The sequence below is a fragment of the Centruroides vittatus genome, unplaced genomic scaffold, assembly GCF_030686945.1.
Source record: "Centruroides vittatus isolate TY-2023 unplaced genomic scaffold, ASM3068694v2 contig_717, whole genome shotgun sequence".
Taxonomy (NCBI): Eukaryota; Metazoa; Arthropoda; class Arachnida; order Scorpiones; family Buthidae; genus Centruroides; species Centruroides vittatus.
In genome coordinates this window covers 670,027-681,490 of record NW_027122456.1, presented here as the reverse complement: position 1 = coordinate 681,490, position 11,464 = coordinate 670,027, and the positions used below count along the sequence as shown (strand labels likewise).

General features: G+C 31.0%; 1 protein-coding gene across 3 annotated transcripts in view; it reads right to left on the bottom strand.

Annotated features, from left to right (window-relative positions):
- Positions 1 to 3,053: 3,053 nt before the first annotated feature.
- The window catches only part of LOC136980658 (serine/threonine-protein kinase DCLK1-like), a 50,383-nt gene continuing 41,972 nt past the window's right edge, over positions 3,054 to 11,464 (bottom strand). For 2 of the 3 annotated variants that reach the window (XM_067276810.1, XM_067276811.1), the window contains exon 15: positions 3,054 to 3,310. In XM_067276810.1, coding sequence (XP_067132911.1) covers positions 3,194 to 3,310 — 117 coding nt within the window. In that variant the 3' untranslated portion in view covers positions 3,054 to 3,193. Of the gene's footprint in view, positions 3,311 to 10,561; positions 10,618 to 11,464 lie in introns of all 3 variants that reach the window. The other variant, XR_010881586.1, reaches the window with a different exon arrangement.

Sequence of the window (11,464 nt, the reverse complement as noted above, 5' to 3'; positions counted from 1 at the left end):
AGTTAAAAAAAAAAAACCCTACACGGGTTAGGCCGCGCGGTAGTTATAAAGAGCCTCTTAATGCCTTCGGGCAAAAAAAAACTAACAAAATAAGATTAAAGAGATTCTACACAAATTATGATTTTTACTGTGAAATTCGTAGCTTTAATTCAGTAAACATAATTGTTAAGATATTTAATCAAAAGGAATCTTTACCGTGTATACGGTGACAAATCAACTACGGCATCATCCAAGAAATTTTGACAAATCGTGTCCTCCGTTTCGAGTGTTTTAATTATTGAAATAAAACAGAATTTGCTGTTTAGTTGCTAACTTGAATAAGACCCAAACCTGATTTTGGGCCTTAATTTTTCACCGAAACTTTTTATTTGAAATTACGATCTACCTTTGGTATTTTGTACCAAAGGTATTAATAGCGAGGTTTGAGGCCGAAGTTTTAAACGCGAAAACGTGTACGTCGGACGTTCGACGCCGCTTTCCCGTAAGCCTAGAAGTTTGACAATGGCGTTTGGAAAGTTAGTGGAATCATGCTCGACATTCCAAACACCATTGTCAAACTTCTAGGCTTACATGAAAGCGGCGCCGAACATCCGACGTACACGTTTTCGCGTTGAAACCTTCGGCCTCAACCTCGCTAATAATTCAATTATATTTATTTCACAATTTGGTATGTTATCGAATAGGATTTAATCATTACGGCAGCACTTTATCTCTGTCGAGAGCTCTTTTTAAACGGTTACGCCATTGATATATACAGTACGTGTATACAATATAGACGTGTTTGTATGCGTACATGTTTGTGTTTACGTGTGCGTGGGTGTATTTACATCTTTTTCCGTTGTATTGAAACAACGTAATAAATCTAGTATTATAAATTTATACACGTTAGACTCCATCACATTTAATTCTCGCTTCTGTATTTTAAAATTTCTCAATATTCGGAACGATTTAAATTTGCGGTTTTCATAACAGCTATCGAAACACGTAAAAACGTGATGCAAATTTCTCCGTTTTCTCTAATAATGTCCAGTTTTCTATAGATAGTAACTAAAAGAAATTTAAGAACAATCCCATAACAATCGAAGCCTTCAAAAATTTTTGGCATTCGAAACTTCGGGAAAAAACGAGGCGAAGATTTTAATTATTAATATTCAAACAATAGTAAAAGTAAATTTCAAAAGCAGAAATTAAAATGTCGGTGTTGGCACGCAAAAGTAGTAAACATGTAAAAATATGATACTTTAACACAGTGGTGCCTTATAACTTTATTGGGTTCCAAGAAAATTTGTATTAGGAAACCCATGTACAGTATTGACTTCAGGCATTTTTCTTTTGGGAAATATTTTCTGATAAAACATTGGTTTAGAGCCCTGTTGGTGGTGGCTCCAGGCAATTGCCCTTTTTGCACATAGGATAACGCGCCACTTAACACTCAAAACCATTGAACCCGTCTCAACCGACCACGAAAGGGTTTTCTCCTCGTCTTTATAACGCTTTTGTATACTTAACTTTTATTTCAAAGAAAATCGCAAACTTGTTTAATAATCAAAACAGATTATTCGAATTCAATTTAGAATTTCAAAAGGTCGTTTCTAAAACATCTGGTCTGCATTTTATGAACTCAATATACTCATTTAATCAATTCATGATATATTGAATCCATTCATTTCTAGTAATAAATTCTGGAAAAAATGTTCAAATTAAAACTTAACTTCTCATTTGATATCCCTAAGATCACAATTTAAATGTTTGTATTTTGAGATAGTTACAATTGTCATTACCGAGTTATTCAAACACTTTGAAAATTGTGTGAACTCCTGTGTTTTTGTGACATTCCATCATTGCCATAGACCCCATTCGTAAAGGATTGTTAACGTTCTTCTGTTTTTCTACTCAATCCTTACGACTCTTTCTTAGGAAAGAGTCACAAGTTCAATTGGTCTGTTTCATTATTTTTGGGAATTTCTTGAATTGATAAATGTTTAGGCAAACACTTAATAAAAGTAATAATAGTTTTTAAAAGTTGAAAATTAAAAAGACCTTAGAGGAAAATAAAACTTTTATACTCTTGGTAGTGATAATTTCTAGAAATCCTCTATCATCATCAGTTGTTTTCTTATTTGGAGAAATTAAATGTGTATTTTTGAAAGAAGGAACCAAAGAAAAAAAAATCACAACACATTTGCAAATTGCACACTTTTTATTTTAGTCTTAATAGAAAAATTCAGAGGAAAAAATCTATTATTGCATAATTCATTTGATATCAAATTCATATGTATTAAATAGATATACAAAAAGGATTTTCCAAAATATATTAAAATTTATTCACATACATATAAACCGATTTCTTACTGAAATGCATTCAATAGTTTTTAAAATAATACCACGAAGGCCTTCGCTCTAATCAGTCGACAACTGATCTGAATTTATCAAGGCAAAAGTATTTGATATGTATTAAATTCACAATCCTCTAGACAAATATCCAATTTCAAAAAAGAAATCTCATATTTGGCACGTTTGTTCCCAATAATTAGAGAGTCCAGAAAAATATATCACCTAAAAAACAACTCCACAAATCATTAAATCGGGATGTTCCGAACTAATTCCGGTATAATAAATGTACCTACACGTTCGTAACATCAGATAGAGTTCGGATAATAGTTTTTAAAATCTGCTACGTCACTACACGTCACCCCACGACGACAAACGACAACTTCTAATACATCGAGAGATATTTTGGAAACTATGAAGCTATTTATATAAAGTACTTTGAATTGAATTTCCATTCTTATTTTACTTTTTCAAATGTCACGAACACTCACACGGACGACGACACTGGAGTTATTTCTCATTACTTCATGCATATATCTTAAAAATTGTATTTTAGAAATTTCAGACCAGTTTAATGAGTCTAGAATTTAAATTTTTATAAAAGGACGATAACTTTGCATGTTTCTTAAAATCAATTCTTCGTACTTTATATTTATAAAACTTACGTATATTAAAAAAAACTGTTTAATCTGATTATATATATATATATATATATATATATATATATATATATATATAAACTTTTTAAATATAAAATCAGACGTCGTTTTGCTTCTAATTAAGAAAGTATGACTTTACTCCGTCATGGCATTCACGTTACGTTTAAATATTATGGAAGAAAATGCTCTTCGGAATGCACTGTTCAGAACATGAGATTATCGTCTTCCTCGACCAATTGAAATGGTTGCAGAGAGGCAGTGGTTGTAGCTGTTTGAGGTCTTCCACAAAAATAATTTAATTCTTTATCCAGAGCAGTGGACTAGAAAGAAAAATAGTGAAAATTAATATATAAATATATTTAAAAATTAAACATATATTTTATCGTCATTCAATTTTTTAAGAGAGGGTCTTGGAAATTATAAATCGGTGGTGTAGCAATGGAACGAGGTAAAAGTAAAAAGCTCTTTAATATATACAGGGTATTAAAAAATTTAGCACTTATATGATTGATAGTATACACCACACTAAGTTAAAAACTTCTAAATAAAAAATAAAAACACAGTTTTTAACTTGAGATTATATTAACATAAAAAATTATTAATGACTAACTTATTGTCTTACATGTCCTACACATGTAATGAGGATAATCTAATCAAATCTTTACTCAATATTTACAGGTGTTCCACACGTCTTCCAAGTTCCATGCATGTAGCATAGAGTTGAACACTTGAAAATTCCAAGTCTTAATCAAATTATTTTTGAAAGAGTAATTCTGTAAAGGCCTACCAGTAGCCAAGTGATTCTGTCGCTAAACACCGAGTTCGGTCGCGGGTTCGCGCCGCGCTCGGACAGGATGGCCACGTGGAGTTTTCCGGATTTTCTCCGTGTTTGTAACACCCAAATAGGGGCCAGTTTCCTTTACAAGACCTCCCGAAAGGCATTTCCATTCGCATAACATCGTGCCCCAGAGAAGGCAACAGGAAACCACTCTGGCTGTAACTTTCCCTAGAAACACCTCGGCGCATTACTAACTACTTACTAACTTGCGCCAGGTGTCGCCGACGTCGGGAATCTGATATGGATATGGCGTACACAGAAGAAGAAGAATTCTGTAAAATGATGATGCTAAGCATGCATGTGGAACACCTTCGAAAAATTTCAACGTAAAGATTTAGCAATATTATTCTCCCCTTCACCCTGCATGCGACACAGAATCAAGTCATTCATGACATTGATATAGAAAATTGTTGATATTTCAACTTGAAAATTTAAAAATTTTCAGTAAATGTAAATGGTTCTTTTTATTCAGTATGGTATATACTATCTACCATATAAATGATGAATTCTTTTTTTAACACCCTATATAGGTACAGTACAATACATATACATCATAATTCAAGTTATTTTTCCAAATTATATATTATTGATTTAAAAAATAAAATAAATATTAATACATGCAAAACTATTTGATGCCTATGGTTGGCACACATTGGCTGTACCCTCACTACGCCACTGATTATAATACTTAAACATTTTAAAAATTCATAAAAATAATTTCAAAAATTTATAATATAATAATCTTTGATTTGTGAAGACTAATTGTTTCAAGTGTTCAATATATTAAAGTATATAACAAATTACATTCAAAATAATACACACACAATTAATTTTTATCATACAATTGACAATGATTCTTTAAAAAATGAAAATATTTCTGTATTTTTGATGTAGTTATAATGGTGAATCGATAAATAACCAGCCGAAAGCGATAGCATGGCCGATTGCTCCGACCGGTTATTTATTATTCCACCCTTACGTATAATTAGATAAATTGTAATTTGTTCTAATTTTTTTTCATTGTTTACTGGATATTGTTATAGTTTCTTAGTAAATAAATTATAATTGAAGCAATTTTAGTAAAAAGAACTATTCTAGGATTATTTTAAAAGGTCTCTTACACATGTTAAATATGATACTGCATAAGTTACTTAAATGCAAATATATCAGCAAAAAATATACCAAAAAAAAAAAAAACATATTACTAAATATCAGTGGTTCCTAATCTTTTCGGACCTACGGCACATTTATTACGTATTACTGAATCTGACAACAGGTCAATCACAGTTCTCTCTAATACCTTTTCTATGACAGTTTACTGCTATAAACTTCTGTTTATTTATATATATATATGAGGTTGTTTGTTTGTTCGCTATACACTCCTAGGCCATACGGGCAATTGCTACGAAACTCGGCAGTTATGTTTTACATACTTTAACTTAGATAATGTCATACATATCACCCCAAAGTATCTATTGGGTTTCTGTAAATTAATCAATTAATTTTTATATACATTCACAATTTGCAGATTTTCACATAGCACCATCTATCGGTAAAAAATTTAACAAAACAATAAACTAAATATAATTCTTATAAGAAAAAGATATAACTTTTAAAAATACATATTATATTCACTTAATTACTGCAACAACGATATAGTGTAAAATAGATACGCTATATTATTACTATGACAATTATTTATTGTAACACTGTCACAATGCCAGGCTGAAATGTTTCATCACAATGTTCTCAATTCTTTTAGTGCTGATCTTGTTTCTGTATATCATACTTTTTCTGTTAGCAATAGTCGTGTCAGTCATCTAACTCCATTCAGATGAAAATTTTGAGTTGAAGTAATGCGACTTAACTATATATAAACTTCCAAACCGGATGTTCATATACAGTTAATCTGGGCTTTCTGCCCAAGCTTTCAAATTAGGTCTTGACTTTCATCTAACTCCTTTTTCAAGATTAAGGAAGGACAAACAAACACGAGACAACAGTTGGAATTTATAGGCCTACAATTTTTTCAAATTGCAGTCCAATAGTTTTTCTATAAGTGCAATATTTATGAGAACATACTTTGTATGTATGGCAACAGATTATATAAACTGCATGGAAAGTTTAAAACACTTCATTTTCCCATAAAGCAATTATTCAAGCATTTTTACAAGGAAATTTTTTATTTAAACAAGTTTTATATGAAGTCTTTCGGACGTTAAGGTTAGAAACTTCGATCCCATGCGGGGCCAACACAACCTGTCTAACACGGATAACTTTTCAAATATTAACAGTAGACCAGAATGTAGTAGTAGTCATTAACTACTACTTAATGACTACTTTTGGTTAAATTACTTCTGATATGAAGAAGGGGGTTGATCAGTGGTATGGTGGCATTTGAATAGGAAAATTACATAATACGAGGTTACCGGCAAGCATAAAATATAGTTTGAGGATGCCAAGTTTAAATATTTGGTCTGTTTTTCTTTTTGCAAAATTTGATTGGTTAGCAGATTACCATTTGATATTTGGCTGTGAATGGTACAGCTTCTTAGAGTTAACATTACAAAAAAATGTAATATCTTAATTTTTTTTGAGTGTATTTTCAATTGTCTACTTACAAAATGGAACAATTTCATTGGTCACCATCTAAATATGGCAATAAATGTGACAATGGGAAACTGAAATAACAAACATTAAAACCATATAAAGAGTTTTGTTATTGGGTAGTATTTGATTTATATAACTACAAAGGTTAGCTTACATAAAGGGTTATCACACTGAGTGACTAATCTAACACATTTTTTAAAAATTCTATATTCCTCCCTGTACATAATTTAAAGAATTTTTAAGATGTGTTAGATTGGGCACTTGGTGTGATATATCCTTACATAAAACAACCTTTGTAAATATAAATCAAATAACATATTATATTATGAGAATTAGAAGTACGAAATAATCTAATAATAGCGAGGTTGAGGCCAAAGTTTTAAATGTGAAAACATGTACGTCAAACGTTTGGCGCCGCTTTCCTGTAAGCCTAGAAGTTTGATAATGGCGTTTGGAATGTTGAGCACAATTCTACTGACTTTCCAAATGCCATTGTCAAATTTCTACGTGAACGTGTGACGTACATGTTTTCATGTTTAAAACTTCGACCTCAACCTCGCTAATCTTAATCTTTTCTGTTGTTATTCTTTGCCCAAGCAATGCCGGGCTTATCTGTTAGTAAACTATATTTCAGAAGTATATTTTCATTTTTAATTTGTCACTTTAATTTTTTTCATCTTGTGACACATTGAGCATGGATTCGTGTCACAATATACTGGTTGAAACCACTGCTACAAAAAAAATTAATAATATTGTCATAAAATATATAAAAACATCACAGATCAAATGCTGAATTAGAATAGATAAAAGATTTGAATTTAATTCATCAATAAACTACCAGATAATAGTCTTCGGTTATGTTACCTATGGTTCCAAAATGGCGGCTCGTCTCAGATTCCGGCAAATAGAAATAGAAGAAAGGAAACAGTGGGGACGCACGTTCTAACCTAACCTAACCTACTCTAATAATTTTGTTGGTAATAATTATCGTAATTTATTAGAATAGATTAGGTTAGGTTAGAACGTGCATCCCCACTGTTTCCTTTCTTCTATTTGCTGGAATCAGATGAGCCGCCATTTTGGAACCATAGGTAACATCAACCTAGTCTTCTTTCTGATATCTTGTTGATATCTCTCAGTCACTTGAATTTCTTCTTCATAATAAAATGCCATTTATTAAAATAAAAACTTAATTCCAACATATTAGAATAAATAATTAAATTGTTGTTTAAGAGTGTAAACCAATAAATTATAATTATAAAGATATATAAATTCAAGTAAGTATGAAAAATATTCTATTCAATTTACACCAATTAAGAAAAGATCCTTGTTGTTCAAGATCACAAGCTAACTTTTTTGCCTGCATAAGAAACAAAGGAAAACCATGTTCTTTTCCAAAGTTATTCTCTATTCTAATCAACTGTAAACCAAGATGGGCTGAAAATAGAGCTATAAACATTATTCAAACCTATTTATCACCAGCGAGTAATTCATGTCACATGAGCAAATATATTTTTACTGATACTTTAAATCATTCGTACGTAGTAAAAATAGTGAATATGATGAAAGATTCATTTACGTAGAATAATCAAATGAAAACAAAACTCACCAAATGTAAAGCAAGAAGTTTGTTTAGGCTACAAATCAAACTTTGCTACACCATAAAGCCTGCTTGCTAGTGTTAGTGTCTCGGGGTCCAACTTGCAGCATCCCCAAAATCTCGTGCTACTTCTCACAAGTTTTATTTTTGTTTGATCATCATTTTGACAAGTCAAAGTTAAAAATTAATCTATTATAATCATCATTTCTTGTTTAAAATATCTCAAACTCATTTTTAAAATTAAATTTAAAAAATCAAAATAGGTTGATGGCAGTGTCAAGTTTTTTCAATAACTATTTTATCTATGGGGACATTCCATTATGCATCAGTCGGCCACAAGCGATGCTGCAATAAACAGTTTAATAAGCTTTTACTAGAACATCTGGCAACAGAATAAGACAACAGAAGCACACAGCACTATATTGGAATTTGGAGACTTATTCTGTCAAAACAATTTTGTGTTAATACAGATGAGTAGTAAAAATGGTGCAATAATAGAACCACGAAGGTAACCTTATTACTTCATCAGAGCTCACCATATTCGTGGCCCAACAAATGTGACGTGCCTCGGTCGCTGCACTGACAAACTCGGTGAATATCCGAACACAATTTAGTACATCACAGTTCACTGATGTGCTGTTTGATGCATACTGGAATTTATCCTATGTAAAGCTATTAATTTAAAACTAGCAATTATCTGCCTTTATATCAAATAAAATCAGATCTGTTGCTGAATGCACACCTAGTATACGGTATATTATACAGTACACCTAGTATATTATATGCCAGGGCTGGCCAAACCTCGTCACAACAGAAGCAATATATTGCTCATCAGAAATATTGAGTTGCATACTCCCGTATATAATGATACGTATTCCCGTATACTTAATTATAATAATTAAATGTACAAGAGTTGTAGTAAGGGTGTAGAAAAACCACATGCAGCTCATGAACTGCAGTTTGGTCATCATGGAGATATGACTTCACTTTCATCAGGTCAACTTGAAAACTTACTATTTTTACACGTGAACTGTAGCTAATACGCATAGTGCCGGCCAGAAAAAAGAAAAATACAGATTATAATTTTTTCAACTTGCCCCTCTATCCTCCAATGATTTATTCCTGGTTATGAGATTGTTCTATTTCATTTAGTTATACTATTATCTTATTCATTAGAGTTAAGTTTTTAAATAGAAAGCAGAAGGCTTATGACTCACTCCCATACACGGTACTAAACAATAACGTCAACACATATATGGAAAGGCACACAATCACTGTAGCAGCAGCAGTGGCAGTACTGCCACAAATGAGTCATAGTTTCTTCACATGGAGAACTGCACAGAATACACAAAGAACAACCTTCCACCAGATTTCCAGTGTAGTTCTACATCAGGTACAAGAAGTTACAACCTGATTATAGAGTTCTAAGTACAATACAGGCCTACTAACTACTACTGGCATAGAGAAGGCACATCTTCTCCATGCAAGTGTTGACATGTTTTGAAGCAACAAGTATTAATTAATAGCGAGGTTGAGGCCGAAGTTTTAAATGTTAAAACGCGTACGTCGGACGTTCGGCGCCACTTTCCCGTAAGCCTAGAAGTTTCACAAATGGCATTTGGAAAGTCAGTGGAATCATGCTCGACATTCCAAACACCATTGTCAAACTTCCACGCTTACGAGAAAGTGGCGGCGAACGTCCGACGTACACATTTTCGCGTTTAAAACTTCGGTCTCAACCTCGCTAATATCTGGAGGTACTTCATTTGTTCTAACTATTTAAAACATAACTTAAATTAGAACACGTTATAAATATTAATTATTAAAATTATAAATAACTTAACTTAATGCTAAATTTAATATTAATCTGTTCATCAACCACCACATTCAATTGATAAAATTAAGTAAAAATTTCACTTATATGAATCACTTAATGCTTAATCTAATATAAATTTTTCCTCGACGCTTGCTTTTTAATGCTTTACGGGGAATAATTATTAGAAGTGTTTTGTAAGAAGAACTGTTAAAAGTTTAAAATAAAAAAAATAATTCAATTTTACAAAAATTATTTTTAATATTTTAATACGGAAATTACTTTAAAACACTGTCTCAGTCTTTCTTTTAGATAAAGAAGTTAAATTCTGGCATATTTTATTAATAAAATGAAGATAGCCAAAACAGATTAGAGCTACAACAAAACGTACATTGACCGAAAGAAATATTTATATCAGTATTTCGACCTGTATCAGTTTTATCTTCAGGTTCATCAGATGTACCCGAAGCGATCGACGTTCATTTTTAAAATCGGCAGTTCGGCGACGAAAGAATTTGGAGATTTTAAACCAATTAAAAAAACGACAAACGCTTACGTCGACGATCCGCCAAATTAAGTAATAAATGTCAGTTTGTCGAAATCAAGGATTTTGAAGTTATTACAAAATAAAAAAAAAAAAAAAAAATAATTAGACTTTTTAGTTAATTATTATGAAAGAGTTAAAAGAATTTAAATCATAATTTCCTCACTTTTCAACAAAGATTTTTCATAACTTCAGGAACAAGTGATGTTAATGGAGCCTTCACTGAAACAGGAAAGAATAAAAACGAGTTAATCTAATTTTGACTGGATTTGATGATTCATTTTTTGTAATTAAATATTATTTTTTTTTTGTCTAGCTATCTATAATATGTTAAATAAAGAAAGATTCCTTTAGAGAAATCATTTGTTATGATAATAAAAACACTGAATTCAAAAAAATACATATATGAAAAGCTTAGAATAAAAGTCTTAATAATCTCGTTAGGAATAATAATTAAGATTTTTGATAGATGTTTTTGTTTTTTAAGAAAAAGAAAATTAAAGGAAGAAAACACGATGTAACACACTGGTAGACATGTACTCATAATTTCATAAATTAACCATTTAAAATTTTAAATTACTTTTACAGGATTAAAAAACTACCGTATTTACTCAAAGCTAAGATCACTTTTTTCCAGGTTTTACAGAATAATCTAAAATTAATTTATTTACAATTATATCTAATAAGATATGGCAGCTTAGCAGCCCGCCTCCTGCCATATTGTTTAGTAATTAAAAATGTGATTGCTGACGACACTAAATAAGTTAGTGTCGTTAACGAACAAATTTTTAATTGCTAAAATAAACAAAACTGTCTTTCGGCGTTACGGTTAATGCCGAAAAACGGCGTAGTTTATTCTTAATACTTAGTAATTATTTAGCCTTATAGTCCAGTAAAGGAATCCAGCTGTTTGATATTTGAAATAATTAATTGAGTTAGGTGTATTTCTTATATATAAACAACAAAATAAAGTTCAAACACTATGTTATATGACATTTACAAAATAAAAAGTCATAGAATCTATTTGAAATTTCTAACATTTTTACAACAGTTTAAATATAATTTTCAA